The sequence below is a fragment of the Tetrahymena thermophila genome, assembly GCF_000189635.1.
Source record: "Tetrahymena thermophila SB210 genomic scaffold scf_8254548, whole genome shotgun sequence".
In the NCBI taxonomy this organism is placed as follows: domain Eukaryota; phylum Ciliophora; class Oligohymenophorea; order Hymenostomatida; family Tetrahymenidae; genus Tetrahymena; species Tetrahymena thermophila.
In genome coordinates, this window is record NW_002476319.1 from 488987 (window position 1) to 509497 (window position 20511).

The 20511-nt window shown below is 24.0% G+C and overlaps 3 protein-coding genes across 3 annotated transcripts; 1 reads left to right on the forward strand and 2 right to left on the reverse strand. All coding sequences in view use genetic code 6, as the record gives it.

Moving 5' to 3' along the window:
* Positions 1–571: 571 nt before the first annotated feature.
* Positions 572–8666, reverse strand: TTHERM_00317270 (transmembrane protein, putative; the record flags this gene model as incomplete). The annotated part of the gene is made up of 16 exons (XM_001021408.2): positions 572–1340; positions 1398–1509; positions 1577–1897; positions 2047–2274; positions 2336–2571; positions 2627–3143; positions 3313–3629; positions 3680–4249; positions 4313–4623; positions 4680–5126; positions 5283–5602; positions 5650–5847; positions 5903–6454; positions 6588–6870; positions 7078–7717; positions 7984–8666. 16 exons carry the CDS (start codon positions 8664–8666, stop codon positions 572–574), a joined length of 6504 nt encoding a protein of 2167 aa, XP_001021408.2.
* Positions 8667–9721: 1055 nt separating this feature from the next.
* On the reverse strand, positions 9722–12383 carry TTHERM_00317280 (tetratricopeptide repeat protein; the record flags this gene model as incomplete). The annotated part of the gene is made up of 9 exons (XM_001021409.2): positions 9722–10399; positions 10455–10505; positions 10566–10954; positions 11049–11264; positions 11350–11630; positions 11684–11815; positions 11902–12040; positions 12120–12174; positions 12255–12383. The coding sequence occupies 9 exons, from the start codon at positions 12381–12383 to the stop codon at positions 9722–9724; spliced, it is 2070 nt and encodes a 689-aa protein (XP_001021409.2).
* Positions 12384–15100: 2717 nt separating this feature from the next.
* TTHERM_00317300 (hypothetical protein) lies at positions 15101–20129 on the forward strand (the record flags this gene model as incomplete). The annotated part of the gene is made up of 11 exons (XM_001021411.3): positions 15101–15632; positions 16496–16675; positions 16809–17002; positions 17057–17693; positions 17748–18823; positions 19087–19172; positions 19228–19422; positions 19474–19572; positions 19633–19752; positions 19813–19890; positions 19949–20129. 11 exons carry the CDS (start codon positions 15101–15103, stop codon positions 20127–20129), a joined length of 3378 nt encoding a protein of 1125 aa, XP_001021411.3.
* Positions 20130–20511: the final 382 nt, after the last annotated feature.

Consider the following 20511-nt stretch of genomic DNA (forward strand, 5'->3'; position numbering starts at 1 on the left):
TATTTATAAAAATAAACTTTAAATTATTTATTATTTTATTGAAAATTTTTTCATAATTTAAATTTTGATTTTTTTATTAAAATAAATTAAAAATATTTAACCAACTTAATTCAACAATAAAATTAATTTCATATCAATATTTATTGCATTTAAATTAATTATTTATGAATGATCTACATTTATACTTAAAAATTTAAACTGTAATACCAGTAACCAAAAATAAACTTCTTAATTTAATGATGCTTACTTACTTATTATTCTATGGTATTTAATTTTTTGAGTATTCAAATTAAATTTTTCTAAAAATGTAATATTTGATATATAGATATTCTAGTTAATTTTTTTTTTTTTAATACATTTTATTTATAAAATTCAATCTAAAAAAATATATTTTTTATTATTATATGTCTTAAATTATATATTAATTAGTTTATTCTAATTTATTTTTCATTTGAATCACTTTGTTTTGACAACACAAACTCTTAACTTATAAATATCTAATAATTTAGGAAAAGAGTGTGTATTTTAAGCAATCATTTTAAGCTTTATTAGATCAAAAAATATCTTCTTTTCAAATCAAAAGAATAATTAAAGCTACTAAACCAAATAGAGAAGATATTATTGAGCTATAAGTGTAGGTACTAATATATTGAGTGTAAACTTATGAATTTATCGTAGGTGTTATAGGATAGTCATTTGAAATGACATAATATACTTTGTATATTGAGTTAATTCTTGCATTTGCGAATGATAAACCTAAACTAGATGAAGAAGAAGTGTAGATAATTCTTCCACAATATTAAACGGTCTCGCCGTAGTAGTTCTTACAATTTAGTATTTGCTATCCAGTAGGTATTATGGATTCACGAATTTAAATGTTTACATTAGTGTCTGTATTCTACACAATAAGCTTTTATGATTCTACTATGAAATAGATCATACCATCAGATGTCAAAGAAACTTAATTTATTTAAAGGGTAGCTGAATCAGTACCAATTAAAGGTGTTGTTTGCATTGATTTTAGTGTTGGTATTGGCAAATTCGATGTGGGAGTTAAAGCATCACTATAGCTAAAATTAGTTGTAAGCTAAGCTGATTATATAAAATTAAGCTAATAATTTGTCTATGCATCAGTTATAACTTAAGCTGTAATTTGACCACTATCTGATGAGAACATTTTTTTGAAGCCTGATATTCCTGCATCTGCATCCGAGTCTTGAGTAGGGAAAACATACAAGTTTACTACTTACTAATTATATGTTTATTATCCTGAGTAAGTTAAGTAGAGCTATTAGGGATTTGTTTGGAAAGAACACGAATTAGCCATCTAATCTACTAAGCTATAATTTAATTTTAATAAATAAATACACAAAAAAATAATCTTAAAATTTATTTACTTAAACAATCTAACAGAACCATATTAAACAAAAAAGCATATCAAATTATTAAGTTCTGCCAAAGTAATAACTCTATTTAGAGAAACCTGAGCTTTAATTAAATTTCCATTGGCTTTTATTTTAAAAGAAAATTATTTATTTTTTTAATATTTCTAAAAATAAAAGATTTATTTATTTACTAGGTGTGCTGAATGTTAAACAATTAGGCTTTCCACTGTTTATTTTAAATTCTGTCTCAAAATAAGAACAAAAAGTATAAGTGAGACCAGCTATTAAATTATTCACTGTAACTTAATTATTTTTTATTATAGTTTGAACCTATTAAACACCTACCTTCATATACCTCATGTAATTATATAGTTGAGATAAATTATCACTTTACTGTTGAACATTTTAGATTTACTACCTCAAATTTTATTTAATATCTGTTAAGGATAAATTTGTTGTATAGGGAGATGAAACAAACAGATTCCAATACACAGAACCATCACTATTAGTTGCTTTTAATTACATTTTAAAGGTATTTAATTCAATTTTAAAATGAAGAAATTTTAGTCTTTGTTAATTTCATTCAAAACAAATGAAATTTTTAAAATCACTTTATCTAAATCCAAAAAATGGATTTAATTAAATTATTAATAAAAATTACCTAAATTAATTGAAATAGAGTTGAGAGTTACTTATGAGATGCTTATCGAGAGAGTTGGTAACAGTTAAGATTGCTTTTAAATTACATTTACAGTGACAGTACTTTAAGATAAAGCATAGGATGGTGCGTTGATTCCTCCAAGAACAAAATTAAATTACATAGATGATTAATTTGAAGGAAAGTTTTATGTTATGCAGAAACTAATGTATCTGCTTGTGATACTTGGACCTTAAATCATTAAAATATAATTAATTAAATATAATTACAATTATTTATTTTTAAAATTTACTGTATCTTAGTATATTTGAAGTTATTTCAAGATCGGTTTTGAATATTTCTTCAGGATATTAATCATATGGATAATCAAGAGATATAGTCAATTCATCAAAAGGAGCATTTGGTATTGTTAGCAATTAAGGAGTGCTGCATCCTCCTAAAGGAACAATTATTGTGGAAGGAACTTTAATTTGAACTTAATTTGAATTCACAATCACTACTATACTAGAATCTGAACTGTATAATGGTCTATTTATATAATTAAGTAAATAATTCATTTTATATCTTATACAAAAAATTTTACTGATAAATCTTTTCAGATTTTTGCACCTAAAAGGAGTAAGCTTAATTAAAAAGATTTTTATCTGCCCCTACTTGAAGAGTGCCTTATGTTGTTCCCAAAAGAGCATAAATACTGCTAGGTAAGAATCCAAATCCTACAGCTGTGCATTAGAAGTATACATTTGATTGGAAGGCAGATCCATCTGAAGTTGTTATGGGAATAATTTAAGAATATGTACCTTTTGTGACCACAATCTGCTAGGTGTTATTGAATTAAAGGTAGTTAGATTGAATATTAAAAGCTATTTTCAAGCTAGTATTTAAAAGATAGTAGCTTCTTACGATCAAGTTCTTTCTATCTACACCAAAAACTTAAATTTACATTTAATTATAATCTACTGTTGCTTGTTATGGGGGAGTTGGTACATTTTAAAATTCTATTTAGATAATAGTTAGAGCATTAATTTGTTAATTAACAGATACTTCAATTGTTCTTCCTATAACAGGTGAGTTTCCTCTGTAGATTTCAACAAGATTGTCTAAATAAATTTTACAAAATTTAATGAAATTAAAAAAAAAATTAATTGTTTTGATTTCCATTTTATTTTGACAAAAACAAAATAAAATTAAGATCTTTTCAGATTTTATTTGCTAATGTACAAAAATTTTCTTTCTTGATTAGTTAAAAAGAATTAAAAAAAGACTTACTATTAGCTACTTGCTTGAAGATAGTGTATATCTATGAAATAGTGGGTACTCCAGTATACTCTTTAGGGAATAAGACTTGAATAATTGATCCCAAAGGAATAGCTTGTTGGGTGATTAACCTCACTGTATGGTAGGCTAAAGATCTGATAAATTGTATATCAACTAACACGTATACAATTCTGATGTAATTTTATGGAGTGCCACTGTTGTTGATTGGTTGAATATCAGGAGCATTTAATACCATATATTCATCATAGTTTCCTGTTCCTTTTCCATCCACACATATAAATAGTGTTTCATCTTAGTATCTTGAATCGCTGTAATATTTAAAATTTATTTAAAAACGCACATTTAAAAGCAATTTTACTATCTCATAGTATAGCTAGGAGCTTTCAATCCAAAAACTGATAATTTAAAAGGGGTTCCTGCTTAAACATTAATAGGTGAATTTGTTACTCTTATTTTATATGGATAACCAACAACTCTGCTGCAAGCAACTGGAGTTTAATTGATCCTGCAGAAAAGATTAAAGTTAAAATCTGCAGCTCCAGGAGAATAATAGACAGGATAGTGGAATTCAATAACTGATTAAGAGTCTAAGTTTACAGTGCTGGTTTTAATCGAAAAGTCAAGTTATTCTAAACCACCCTCTAAAACATAATTAGCTGCTGCCAAGCTGATAACAGAATTTTAATTAATATTAAGGACAGGGAAAGGTACTGTTTAGTTTGCTAGGTTTTGAACTACGACTTGCTAATCGATTCTTCTTATAAAAAGAATTTAAAACATGTCATTTAAGTTAGATGCTGGAGATCTTAAGCTAGTAAAATTAAGCTAGTAAACTCCTGCTACAAATTGCGAAGGATTGATAAAAAGTAACTGCAGTCTTGAGTTAACATAAGTAGTTGCAATTTAAATATTAGTATTGCTTGGAAGCCTAATTGATTTTAATTAAAATTTAAATAAAATTTCATTGAATGGAAAATTTATTTTTATTTACTGGGTCAGGATAGCATGAAATCTATTAGAGTAAATATTGACATCATTTAAATCTTTTCCAAGGTTAATGAAGACATCTTCGTTAGGGTATAATTGTCTGGGTATCTAGAATTTGATAAGAAGACTTGTGTAAACATAAGGATTTAAATTAGCATATTGCAATTAGGAAACAATTATTGTTTCTGGATTATAATTTGTAGTTGTTATTAAGAAAGTTTTGCTTTCAATAACAAATTTCTGTGATGAATCATGTATTTCAAAATTTAAGTATTGAGTAATTCCTGTCTAAATTGAAACACCATAGAAAGAAATCTAATTTTAATTATTTTAATTTATATTAATTAATTTTATTAATAATTAATTCATACTTAATATTAGAGGGAATTTGAAAACACTTAATTATCTAGGAACTAGAAAAGTAATTATGAAGAATCCAAACTACTTTAGCATGAAACATTTGAAATTGGAATCCAAGTGATTCCATAGGATTAAGATGCAGTGCATGAATTTGTAGCTACTGTTAAGCCTGTAAATTTAGCAAAAATAGTAGCAAAAGGTTGAATCAAATTAGCAGGCTGAAACGTGATAGTGCAGTAAGTATTAGCTACACCTTATGCTAAATTAAGACATGAGAAATTCAAAAAAGTTAGTGATGTTCCATAAAACACATTTGACCCAGAGTTGTAAAAAGTATTATAACCATCAACTACACCTTAGCTGTTAGATACATAAATTGTGTAATTTGGTAAATCATACCCAAAAGGCATTAGTACTTTATCTAAATAATACTGAGTGACCAGGTTCAAATTATTTGTCTATTTAAATTAAAAAAAAATTTAAAATTTACATAATTTTAAATTTAATTGCTGGTAAAAGTAAACTGAGCAATCAATATAGTTATATATTAATTAATGATTATTTTTAAATTTAATTTATTTTTGAGAGTTTGTTTGTTTAATTTAGAAATGTACTTGAGTATTTGTCAGAGGTAGAAGAGTAACAAAGTGCTATATATTGTTTGGGTCTGTATAATTTAAAGAAATTGGACCATCAGATCCTTAACCAAAAGGCCATAAATTTATTGAAGTGTACTACGAAGAGAATTAAACCCAAAAATACCATTCTGTATTGATTACAACTGCTCCACCAAATCCATTTAAATTAGCTATTTGTTGACCTATGAAGCTTGAAGATGTTTGAAGTTAAAGAGGTATTCCTGATACTTGTTAACCTGCACTACCTGTTAAAGTTAACTAGAGAGAAGGTTATAGACTAGTACTTGTTACAAGAGCTAACAAAAATAAATTTAAAATAAATTTAATTGTCTAAAAACTTTACTTCTAATATATTCTTGAACTGTAGTGGAACCTGAAGAAGTTGGAATAGATCTCACAAAATTATTGTTAGAGGCTTATAAATAAGAATAAGTTCTCAACCCTTTATCATAAATTCCTATAGCCCATACATATTCATACACATCAATATTATTGATATATATATCAGGTATGGATAATCTGAATGTATTTCCAACAACAGCTATATTAAATAAATATTTTTTATTTACATTTTGCAATAAAAAATTGGAATTTACAGTCATCCAAGTAAAAAATAACTCTATCCCAGTCTTAGAAATTGAATTTTTCAGCATTAGCTTAGGTATTACCTTCCATGAATATACAGGTAACTGGTACATTTGCACCACACGCACAAGGCTATTAAGATTTCTGTAAAGTAGTCAATCTCTTTAATCCTAGTCTTGCAAAAACGGTGGCAAATCTTACCTAATTTTAGCTTGGAGTTATAGTGTTAAAAATGGTAGGATCAGTGAATTAGGCAGATATTATTGAAGGGAAATAATAATTTATATTTGAGAAATAAGAATTGCTAGCAATAGATAATATGATTAAATTAGTGTTAGGAATAGGATAAGTTATCATAACTGAAAGAACATGATACATACATGGAGATGAAGCGCTTGCTGTTGCTTATAAACAAGCATATATTTAAAATATTTAATCTTATGCATTTGAGGTTCCTTAAATATTTAAGCCACTTATTGTAAATTTAGTGAGAGCATTTAAAGGGAAAACATTTTAATTAGCAGGAGAAGTAATAATTATCTAGTTAACTTACTAACTTATGCCTAAATATGATAAAATAATTATTAATTTTTAAAAAGTGACATGCGCTCATTAAAAAATTATCTATTTCCGATTTTTCAAAATAAAATTAAAAAATCAAATCACAAATAAAAAATTTTGTTTCAATAAAATTACTGGAAAAAGTGCAAGTTAAGCCATTAGAGCATGTAACTGATCCTGTTGCAGCCTTTGAAATCATGTTCTTGAAACTAATAATGATTTATGACTAATTGCTAGTACTTAAGCTTGGAACATTACCATTAAATTAAAGCTATAGCTAGTTAGAATTTGTAGGAATAATTTTTGTATCAGTAGGTAACTCTAAAAATGGAGTAGCAGGAAGTAAATTCTAAGTCATCGTTTAGCTTTAAAAGAGAGCTTAATTAGGAGTTATGTTAGGGTTTTGGTCAATATAGAGCTTTTAATTTCATTAAAAAAAAATTCAATTTTAAAAATTCTGCTATGCATTTTTAAAGCTGTAATTGGATAAAATAATTTATATGAAATTGATATTTTGATAATTTATTTAATTTGATTAAAAATTATTTATAAAATGCATTGATTATTGATTTATTTTTTTACATTGTTTTAAGTTTATTTTATATAAAAATAGTTATTTATTTACCTAAACCTATATTTAAGAATTTGTAGTGGTAGGGTAAATACGGCATGTTACAAAGAATGTTGTTGTTTGAGGAATTGATCCTAAATTTTGAATTATAAGAATTTAGTTTTAGGGATAACTATACAAAATAGGCTTTGTGGGGTCATTTGGAAGTATACTTTTATCCATAAAAGCACTTCCTTTAATAATCAGTATGTTTGGATCCAAAAAGTTTATAACAAGACTATAGCCAGCAGGTATAGCTGTCTAAGAAGATACTGCAAATTCAACATGTTATTCAACATTATTAAAGACCCCTCCATTAAATCCAGAACTAGATGGAAAGTAAAATACTTATTAGAATGGAACTCCACCAGGTGATTAAAAGTTAACAGTTAGAGGGAAATTAGTATTACTAAGACTTGCTATTGAATTGCTTTAAAGTACATAATTGGAGTTAAAGTCCATTACATAAACGTAAACATTTCCATTAATGCTTGCTTGATAGGGATTTTGAATATTTGATATTTGGATTGAAAATGATCTTGAGCTGCCACTAAAATATTCTTAAAACACAACACTCATTTAGTTTGGACTTTCCATTTCATATGAAGAAATGACTGGTCTTGTTTATCCCATAGCTGCTACAGAAGTAACAGTACTAAAAAATTATTAAAAATATTTAAATAAAATAAATAATAAGTTTAAATATTATTTTATAAAATTTTCATCTTTTAATTTATCAAACCAATAAATTCCTATTTATTTATTATCTATCAAAATGTTAAAAAGAAATTAAAAACTAAATTTATTAAAGTCTTCAAAATAAACTATTAACATATTTGCTTCTTTATATAGCAAGAAATACATTAGTTAGTGTTGCAAATTTTTATATCTATTATTTTATTTTTATTGTTAAAATCATACGATGTTTGAGTGAAGGTCCATGGTGTATCTAAAACGACTTTAACTCTAGCAGCTGGAGATAATGCACTTCCTACAGGAGCTTATTCGTTGCTTATTTAGATTTGAAGGGTGATAAATTAAGAGGGTAAATTGAATCCTGTTGAGGGTGATACTGTGCTTACAGAAATACTTAAAGGTTAAGGTGTGTAGCTGACCCAAGGAATCTAACCGAAATTATTATTAACATCTAAACTAAACTAATTGGTAAGTATATTTGAATTAACTGTTGATATGATAAAGCTAGAGCTTGCATAAGTTAGTTGCGAGCTCTCATTGAGCTAGATCTAAACAATATTCTCTCCACCTGCAACAACTTGTGATGGGAATTAGAGATATGTTACATTATTTTCACTTGCTACACCCGAACTGGTGCATGTAGTGCTTACCCATGTTGAACTTGTTGATATCTTAATCCAACAAGATATAGGAGTTACTGTGTTATATTAAGGGAATACTACTCTTAAGTAATAATTAGCAGGGCAATAGGTATCAAGAGAAAAATAAATTGTGAAAAGCGATTTACTTGTTTAATCTAATGCAGCTACTCTTATTTCACGAGTAGGAGTAACTTATCCCACCTAATAGCTCTATTGAATAAAGCAAATTAAATATGCAAAAATACTAAGAATTGATTAAATCTTCATTTAACTCTCGTACTTTAAATGCAAATATGGACTTCAAATTAGTTTATAGTAACTTATTTAATAAATAAGTAAATATTATAAAATATCCTCTTAGTATTATGCGATTTTAATTATATTTCTTTAAAATTGTTGAGCTACCTAAAGTTAGAATTATCTTACTATTTAACAAATTTTTAATCTTAGATTATAATATTAATTAGAAAAGACTGTATCTTTTATTTTGATTCTTATTATTGGTTGATTGATTATTAAACACAAATTTTGTTTGTTTGTTTGAGTATATATGAGAATGAATGTGTATTTGTATTTATGTATGAATCAATCAATGTATTTACTCTTATTTTTAATTTTTGATTTTAGAGTTCAAATAGTCTATAAGAAATAAATATATAAATAAATAAAAGTGATAGATAAAAGATTCATTTAATTTAATCCAAATTCAATATCAATTGATTGAAAACAAACACTTATTAATTCATTTATTTATTTTGTGGATTATATTTTTCTTTGGAAATTGTAAATAAAACCTGAAATAAAATTGAATGCATTTATTACAACTTTCTTATCACATTATTTATTACAATTCTTTAAAATATTTATTTAAAGCCAATCAATTAAATTTCGAAATATTGAATATTTTATTATTTGATAATCTTTATTTTATGGTTCAATGTATGGTTTATGTTTACTCCTTTTTTTCTTGTTTTTTATAATTTATTTATCAGACTTTTTATCAATTTTACAATAAATATTTGTAAATTATTACAAAGTCTTTTTGAATAAAATAATTTTTCACAATTATCTCAATAATAAAAATAAAGCATTTAAAATAATTTAATTTATTTTTTTAGTAGATCTTATTTGTAAGATTATTCTGATAAACAAATATTTAATTCAGTTCAATAAAAAATATATCAATACTTTTTATTAAAAATTATGTAGATTTTAGTTAATTTTGAATTAAAATAAGAATTATTTAAGATAAATTATGAATGCAATATAATATATTAATAGCTATTAGCAACAAATAAATTTAAAATAATTTAAGTTTTCATTCATTTTTTAATGCTTTTGTATTCTGAAATATAATCATTTTCTTCTTAAATACAATTATCATCTTAATAATCTGTTTTGATTCTCCTTGAAATATTGTTTGATGGCATTATTTTTTAGAATCTTATTCTTTTAGAGGTAACTGGTTTTGTCTTTATCCCTTTTGGAGATTAAATTGTGAAGTTTTCTAGATTAGGATTTTATATTTAAGAATTTGTTGAGTAACTATTTAATTTAGTTCTTATATGCTAAATATTTTTTTTTTCATAGAGTTCTTCTAATTGTTTTAACATATTTTATTAATTTTTATGTTAGTTATTTGGAGTTTTTGAATATTAATTTTGATTGTATGTGATTTCTTTGTTATAATTTATATTTAAAGGTTCTAAAGTTGAGGTCTAATTAATATTTTATTACTTGCTTCGAGGGTTTGTTGATAGAGACCTTTAGTATTTGTTATTTAGTTTATTAAATTGATTTGTCTAAGTACTAGAATCTACTTTTAAAAATTATAGCCTTTTTAGATTTTCTTACCAGTCTTCTTGAGTCTACTCATTTAAATTCTAATTATTTCTTGTTTCCATATTGTTAAGTATCAACGAAATAAACTACTAGCTTTTTTCTGAGTTAATATTTTCAAAAGAACTTGCTCTCAAATAATTACTAGATTCATTTTGTGTCTAATTTAAAAATAAAAATATTATTAATTATGCAATATTATTGTTTTTAAAGTACTGGAGTGCCTATCTATTATTTTTTTCTGATAAATTAAGCAAAAATAGTTTCCTAATTTTATTTTATTTAAAAATATTTTTAATTTTTTATTCCTTAATAAAATAGAACTACTTGGTGGTCGTTTTTAGTATCTAATGTATTTTTATTAGTATTAATAGTTTTCTAATTTGCTTGCTTAATACCAGTTTCTAAATCTTATTTTGAATAGACTTTTTTATCATATGGGGAAGGTTAAATATTCTCTTATTTTTGTATTAAAGGTTTTTTTGTTTAGTTAAAGTATGGAGATTCATTTCTAGATTAATCTTCTATCGTTGAGCTATTTAGATTAGGAAGCTTTAAATTAAATTTTGGTCTTGATCTGTAAGTTAAGTTATTAGAATGGCTTCTTTATCTGCTTGAAGGAATATTATTATTTTCAGATAATTGTATGTTGTCAATAGATTTAAAATTGCTGTTCATATAAATTGCATCATTGTTATTGTTTTGGTTTGAATTATCTACTTAAATTTATTTAATTATTAAAATTAGTTAAATATATTTTATCGTTAGTTTTATATAATTTTATTGAACTAAAATTCATTAGTTAATTACCTAAAATATCAGCTTTAATATTTATAAAGGAGTTATTACTGGATTTTAAATCTGGTTGATTAGATGCAATTAAGCCAATAAAGGAGTTTCTATACATTTTTTTATGAACTTTAGCCATCACTTTGCTTAAGAGTTACTCTACCATTCTTACTGCTTCTTCCATTTTGATGCATAGAGGATTTTGAATACCAAATTAATTGTAGGCAATATTGTAGCCTTTTTGATAATAGATATTTACGTTATCTAACATTTTTTGAATACTCTTTAAAGATAATTTTTAATAGATATATATTTTTTTTACCTGCTTTGAGCATATGTAAGCTCTTTTTATAATCTCTTAAATGTTAATATTCAATACCTAAGTTATAGTAGCTTATAATTTCTGTTGTGTAAATATTGTAAGAAGATTTTTGCAAGCTAACTGCTAAATCAACTATCTAAGTTTTCAACTTTTGAAGTAGAATCGTAGATTCATTTTAGGAATTAAAATTTTCTTAAGTTTCTTAGTCTTATAAAATCTCTTACTTAGCCTTTTGAACAAAATACAAGGCAGCTTTTGCATGTTTAATGGCATCTTGATGTCTGACATATCATATTAAATATAATTTAATAAAAATTCTAATTAATATTTTTACTTTCCCAGAGATGATAGTATAGCACAAATATTTAAATGTGTTCCAGATAGTGTTGAAAAATCATTTTAAGAAATAGTCTCTATTTCAAGAGCTTTTTATAAATACTTAAGAGCTACTTAAGGCTTTTCATCTCTATAATAATAAAAATGAATTAACATTATTCAAGAGAGAAGTATTTAAATATGTTTAAATTACAAATAGAAAGAAATAAATTGTACTTTTAAAAATAACATCCTAGGTTATTTAAGGTTATACCTATTAATCTGTTTATTCTTATATTATATTTATCTTTAATATACTCATCAAAAAGCTAGCGTTCTGCTTCTTTCAAGAGAGTGATAGCGTCTTATTTATTTCCTAAAAGATAAACAAATAAATTAATCTTAAGCATTTCTTTTTCAATATAAAAATGCTTTAATATCTATCTATCGATTACCTTTATTTAAGTTCTTCATTGCTTGTTAATTTTTCCAAAGAATGGATTCTTCAATCTAATTTTAATATTTACAAAAATATTACTAATCTGAAATTTTTTTGGTGGCAATTTATAACAAATGCGTGAAATAAATACATATTTTAGCCTCTCGCTGCTGATAATAAATGATTTTTCTACATCTGGCCAATTTTATTGCTTAAATTTTATTTCATAAATAGTTTTGAATTCTTCAGTTTAATCTTATTAAAAAAACAGCTTATTCATTCAACGAAATCATTAATAATTTTTGTATTTAAAATGATAAAGTTTATCTTTAAGTTAAGTAAATAGCTATTAAATTTTTTAATAGAATCATATAAATTTGATGGTGTTTTCTTTCAATAAAAATATTTTTAATTTATAATGTAGTCTATTTTAAAGAAGGTTTTATCAAATTATAATAAATAGCAAATTTTTGTTTTTCTTAGAAATAATTTTTAAAATTTAAATTTAAATATTTAGTTTAACTTAAGAATAAATTAAACAATAAACCAAAATAATTCTTACAATTATAAAATATTTTTTTAATTTAAACTTTAATGTTGGATTGCTGAGCAAAAAGATGAAGTCATCCTTTTTTTATCTAGTAGACTATTTTTAAATGGAAAGCTTATTTCAAATTATTTAATTTAAAATAAATGTAAACTTAGATTTATTTAAGGGATATTTAATTTAAATTACTTATATTTATCATTATATTTCTTATTTCCATTTGAAAGAGAGTAAGTAACTTCAATATTTTTTCATTAAAAATTTTCTAGACAACTACTTGTGGTTATTAGTAATTTCTAAATTAAAAAATTGAAATGGTATTTCTTTTAAATTGTTTAGTCATTAAATTACTTCGGTTGAAAGTATCTCAGAAAAGACAAAATATTTCAAATTATGAAATTCCGCTTGATTGTCAAATATTTTTTATATTTATGACTAAAGTGACTCACTTTACAATTAAATTATTTAAGATTAACGAATTCGACTAAAAGAATTTATGGTATTTTGAACAAATTGTCAATTTATTATTTAATAATTGATATGAAAAGCAAGTAACCTTACAGGATTTATTAAAAAATTCAAATTGAAATAATTGGTATATAAATATATTTAATATTGCTTATTTGTGATAGAATAGTCTTATAAAAATCATTAGCCCTAACTTAGATGAACGAACATTCAGCCATGCCTTATTTTATAAAATATTTAAATTAGTTTGAGACAATCTCTTATTTATGAATAATTAATTGATTGATAGATTAATTCTAATCAACGTAATATCATGGTTCAATATTTTTATCTAAAACTAAATAATTCTCTTGAATCTAAAATTATTAGCCTTTATAAAGTTTATTTCGCCATAAAACATAAATCTGCTAAATAAATTTACAAATAGAAAATCTTTTTGAAGTAAGAAAAATCAAACTGTATAATTGAATAGCTCAAATGGTATTTTATATTTTTATATTTGGTAATTTAATATCTTTATAATTTGCTAATTATGCTTCATTAATTATTTTTCTTTTGAGGAATATTGGTTTTTTTAACCAGACAAATATTTTTTCCCTTGATTTAATGTTACATGGAAAAGTAGTAACTAAAAACCTAAAGAGCCTATTATAATCTAAAAATCACTTTTTAGATTGATGAATAAATAAATTCCATCAATAAAATAGTAATCTAAATAATTTTTTAAGAAATATTCATTCTCTTATTTTAATGAAATATTCTGTAATAAGGCTAAGTATCTTCGTATGAAGGTTCACACTTTTATCCTTGCATTAAAGATATTATAAAGCAAAATAAATGCACATCTATTTTTTCTCTCTTTTCTCTCAAAGATAATTTAAATATAAATTTATTAAAAGCTAAATCATTTTAAAAGGCGAGATATGAAAAAAATGTTAATTTAAATGAAAGAGTTTTTTTAATTTGGATTACACATTTAATTTTTACAGATTCGTTTTACCAACATCGCTGAATTGTAAACGAATGAAAAATAGATTATAAATAAAAAATTTTTTAATTAGGTATTTTTCTTCACAAAAACTGGAAAACAGAAGATTTTAAATATTTTTGAGCATTCGAAAGAAAGCTAAAATCAAATTTTTGATCAAAAAGTAATTGAAAGGGTAGAGTTTTATGAGAAAGAAAAAAAAAACAGTATTCTAAAGATAGTAATTGCAGATAAATAAAACAGCTTATATAGATACATCAACCTCTATGTTTCTGATTTATAATATTTTAATGAAAGGAAATCAAGTTTAAAACACAAATTTAATGGTAATTGTGTAAATTTTCAAAGAAACAAGCCTGAGGTATAAAAGATAAAGAATTAAAAGTGATCTATTATTTTTGAATAATAGAGCAGTTTATTAAAATAGGTTGAAATGCACTATGAAAAAAATAATAAAAAGGCACTTAATTACATATTTTTTATTATTTTCTAAGACTTGCTTTATTGCCTTTCAATATGTATGTATGTATGTTATCTGTGGAAAAATAAATCAAAGAAAAATTATCTGTGAAAGTTATAAACTATTTATTTTATTTAATATAAAACAAAGTTAAGGAATTAAGAAACAAACAATTATTTATCTAAATCAATACTTAACTAAATAAATCAATAAAAAAAGCAAACAAAAAAACAAACAAACAAACAAAAAACAAACAAACACATAAACAAATAAGTTTCTTGTTAATCTCTATCATTTAATCTTAATCTCGAAAAAAAGATAATTAATTAATTATTTAATCAATCAATCAAATAATTACAAATAAATAAATAAATTGCATCTTGATAAAAAGACACACTAAAAGATAAAGAATAATAGAGACTTATAAGCGAAATAAAAGAAAAAAAAAAGCAAAGTAAAGGGATAGTAGTAAATAGTTGTAAGGAGATAGATAAATAAATAGCAAAAACTTAAGAAGAAAATTAAAACCATTTTATGAATATCATGAATGAATCCTAATTAAATGATTAAAGCGATAAAGATAAAGTTGATGCTCTGATGGGCACACTTTTAGGTTTAGGATAGAGACAGTCTATTGTTTCGTTATTTAGTGATTCAGCTATAGTCCTTAATTAGAATCCTTATATAGGTGCATATACAAATTTCTCACAACAATCATTAAGGACTAGCATTCAGCAGCATCCAGATTAATTGAATAGATTAACAATTGATAGAAATACTGCAAGCAACTGGTTACCTTAAATTCAAAACTCCACAACTACTCGAGATAGCTTCTATGAGTATCTGCCCAAGCAGTTTAATAGCAATAATATGTCTTACAATCCATCACAGGTTTATTATGCATCAGATTTAAAATAAATAGAAAAAATTTTAGTGGATAAAGATTACAAATTAAAAGAGTTATATGTAGTGCAAGCAATAAATTATTTAACCTTCTAAATAGTCTACACATAACAACTCCCCCTGCAATTAATTGTTTATGTTTACCAAAAATATTACTCACCAGGTAAAATTAAAATACCCTCTATCACATAGACTTATTTTAGAAACAAAAGATAAATATTTATAGTTATTTCACTTTCATATAGAGTTAATTTATTGATAAAAACCAAATAAGGATTTTGCTATTTTGAAACAATGAAATAACCGCATATGAGTACATTAAAATTCATAGCAAAAATCCTAAAAGGAATGACTACTATGCTTAAATTTTTCACATAAAATAGGAATATTTAATACTACTACCAATTCAAAATTCTAAGAAAAATGCTTAAATAAATAAATAAAGCTTCAGCTCTTAATTGATTGAAAGAATACAATTTGTAGATAATAAATAATGATAATTTTTAATACAATTTCTACTTTGAAATTAATTACATTCACCAAAATTATTCAAATAAAAAGTCAGCAAAATTCAAATAAATTTGCTCAATTTGCTAAATAATATTTCGAATCCTCATATCCGCACATAATATCCTTCAAATTATTAGCTTAATACTTTAATTTATTTAAATACCTTTTTTTCGAATCTACAAACTCTTTCAATCTCTAGATAAATTTTTAATAGAATTTTGGCCATTCAATTATTCTTAACTAAATCATCAATCAATTAAAACGCTTTTAAATACATCCATTCTTCAATTTTTTTCCCTTTAGATTTTCACCACCTTCATATTTAAATTTTAATTTCAAAAATTTAAATATATTTATTACTAAATACTTTAAGATTTAGTATGAATAATTATCATATCAAAGAAAGTGTTTGTTATTTTTCTCAAAGATAGTCTATAGAAACTTCTCTTTCACTCATTTCAAAAAAAAAATATATATATATATAAATAATAATTAATTCTATTTCTTTTTAAAAAGAAAATATAAATACTATGATGATGTTAGAATATAGAGTACCTTTGAATCTTTCTAATGGTAGAAGTGTAGAATTAAGAATATTGTGCTTATAAAATGACACTTATAAAGTGCATTTCTAAAACTCTCCTTTTTTTATGAATCCAAGAAGAGTCTACTAAAATATTCCAAATTACATGTCTAGTAATAAATTAAATTAATTTTAAAATTAAAAAAATTAGCTTGCAATTATTTCTTTTATTCAAATATTCATCAAAAAAAATAAAGGATTATAAAAAAGAGAATTAGTAGTAAAATAACTGTTTAAAATAAATAGGTTTAGTAAATTAATGTAAAGAGTATTATGCTGGTGAAAAAACCGTAATTTTAAATAGCAGTAAAAATATGCATGGAAAAAAATTAATTTTTGGTTTAAATAAACCAGAATAAGAAGTTTATGAATCAGAAAGCGATGAATCTTGTGATTCTGATGGTTCATTAGACTCTGAAGAAAAGTTAACAAAAAAAAAAGTAAATTTATTTTATTATAAATAATTATTAAATTTATTATTTGCCGTCTAAAAGAAAATAGATGAAACAGGTCGCTATATTACAACTGCTGCCATAAATTGTAACTAAGAAAATTAAACTAATTAGCAAAACGATTAAGTCAAGCAATTGAGTGAAACTGAAAAATCAGAATTTGCAAATTTCAAGGAGAATGTTAATAAATATATTGTTGAGAAAATTTTGGAAAAAATGAATATTTAGCTAAAGATTACAGCTCTTTCAAAGGTAATTACAGTTCCAAACTAAGATATAAAAATTGTCAATGCAGATAATCTGACTTTAATTGCAAAATAAGTTACTCTACATCAAAATGGGAATGATGATACTGGTGATTTATAGCAAATAGCAACTTACTCTCTTCTAGATAGAGTACCTCATCTTTCAGAAATATTTGAGCTTTACGTCATCAATTCTATCTTTCAAATTTAAATAGATGGATATTTATATATAATTTTCCTTGACACTAATTGCTCTTAAAGTATTCTTGAGTAGGAGTTTTAGACGAACGTAGAAACAAGCAACATAGTTTAAAACTCTTTTGATCACATTCCTGGAAGTGCAACTGAATTTGATACCTTGCTTCATGGAGGTGCTTCTCAGCTAAGAAGAAGTATGATGATATAAAACAATTTATTTACTAGTAAATAATTAAGTAAATGAATGAAAAAAATTTGTTTTTTTTAATATTTTTTATCATATGAATTAGATAGTTTCATATAAGACAATGTAAACACTTAAACAGAATTAGATAAGAATAAAAAAGTTATTTATTCTTATAACAAACAATTGATAAGATACCTCTTCAATTAGCAAATGGAATCTGTTTACAAAAATGTTTAAGACATGGTACTCGAAATAGAAATAAAGGCTGATGCCTCCCATCTGATAATGAATCATATTTGTAAATCAAACAACGAGTTGTTTAATTCTATCTAAAAAATATTTAATTGCAGTCCATACAACTTCTTTTTAACTCTAGATCTTGATCTTAAACTAAATTCGATTATTGTTTACAATGGTACTAATGAAAATGAAATTTATGATCACTTTGTGCTTAGTTATGAACAAGATGAAACCTTAGAAAATCTAAAATTGAGTATAGAAAAAATTATATTTTAGCAATTTGGATGCAGTAAAGGATACTATTAGCTCTTCGACTACAAAAGGAGCAAGCGATTGGACACATTAATGAATAATAATCCTCAAAAGCGAATAAGCGAAATTAAAGATTTTAACTTTTCTATTTTTATGGAGGACAACTCAATTTAATTTCTCATTGGAAAGGACTTTTTTTTGTATTAAAAGCAGAGTTCTTTTGTTCAAATGAGAGAAATGGCTTATAATGCATTATCATTCCAGCAAGATTACATACATTAACTAAAATCTTAAGATGTAGAAATATATGTCTTTGATGAAACAAAGTCCACGAATAAGTATAACTGCATTTCTTTTGAAGTAAATGAGGCTAATTTCGCTACAATAAAGGAAAATAAGTTCATCATGAGACTTAACAAGATATTTATAAATTTTGAAAATCGTAAGTACTAGCTCTATATGTACAAAAGATCTTAAAACATTATAAAGGAGATCAAAAAAAATGTGATCGCTACATGTCCTGAAGTGCTTTTTGTAGATACTTCTAACATGATATTTAGATATAACATGTATAATTTCGAAGTAGGTGAAAAAAAGATTGGAGAGATAGATTCTATATTTATCTTAAATCTATAAATCAACCTCGGTATTTATAATATTGAATTTCCTCACAACTATAACAGAATCGTAATTTCATAATTAAATTATTATTGAAATTTCATATAAAAAACAAATAAAAACAATTTAATATTAACAAGAATAAATTAGTTATTAATTACCATAAAACTTTATTTCCTTTACCCTAGTTTTAGATAAACAAGCGAATAAACGAGAGTGAGATTAAAAAAAAAATAATACTCACAATCGCTTATTTTTTACACAATTAAAAATGAGATTTTAAGGTAGTTTCAAAAAAATATTTACTAAACAATATTTAAAAATAAAATTAGAGCAACTTAATTTAGAGTGTCACATGGGAAGAAGTGAGAGCCAGACTCTTCAAATAAAATGATGAAATATTAGATATTGAATACACGTAAAGACATAACAAATCAATTTTAGATTTAAAAATTTATTTTATAAAATTTTAGAAATGAAGAATCTCAAGAGCTGATATTGCTTTACTTTATTCAAAACTCTGAGCTCTTTGAAGAGTAATTGCTAAGTGTTAGAAAGATAAACATCAATTCTCATAACAAAACAACATTTGGTGATTATATACTTTCATTTGCACCTGTGTTTTTATAAAAAACCTAACAAGTTTCCTAGCTTTAAATATAATTAGAGTAATTTATTAATTTAATCGCTATAACCTATTTAATTTAACCTTTAAATAGACTAAGCTCTTCAATCATAGATATTCACTAATTATAGCAATCCTTAGATGAAATGGGTAAAAGCTTTAGCACAATGAAGTAGTTAAATATATAAATAATGTAAAAATGATTCAATTAGCTATTTTTTTAACTAATTTATTCTTAATATTGATTGTAAAGAATTGCAGACCAGTACAAAAATAAGAAGCTCTAGAATTCTTGTACTTGCTATCCTACTAGTAAACTGATGAGAACTTTAAGCAAATTTTAGAATCTTAGTATGCTGAAGCTAAGGCTTACGTAAAACAATTAAAATTTTTCTTTTAAATTTTACTAAATAAAAATTCTTTTTAAAAACAGAAGACAGTGGTACATTGGTACAAATATGTTAATTCATGTAGCAGAGAACCCATTTATTTACTCAATAGATTTTGATTGGTAAAAAATTAATTTTTAATTTAATTTACTGAAAAAGTTAAATTAATTTTAAATCTAGGTCTACCTAAGAAGAGCAAAAGTTATGTAACTAATTCGTGAATTAAATTAATCCAGATCTAAGATAAGCATTTTTATTCTTGACTGCTTACAAAAAGCATATCATGGATTATTTAATCTACATTAAAACTATCTCACACCTAGAATTGTACATAGACGACTTTTATGAGAAATTTGAATGAAGAATAATTAAATTTCAAAATTAAAGCAAGTATATTCCTGCTTCTGCTTCCTTTAAACGATTTCTAGACATTTTAAACTCAACTAAATAAAACTCAAATACTAAAAATAATGAATAATATTTTATTAACAAATCAGTAACAATTCAATAAACAAATAAACAAATTATCAATCAATCAATTAAAACTAAATTCCCTGATCCAAAAAAAAATAATCTTACAACTAACCAATAATAATCTATTTAAAAATAAATCGTATAATTAAATTTACTTAAATAAACAACAAATATTCATAATTTTATTATGCAAATAAACTTATAAATTATCACCAACTTGCTTAAATAAATGAAGTACTCACTCAACTTACTTAAGTTTTTTCTTTGTT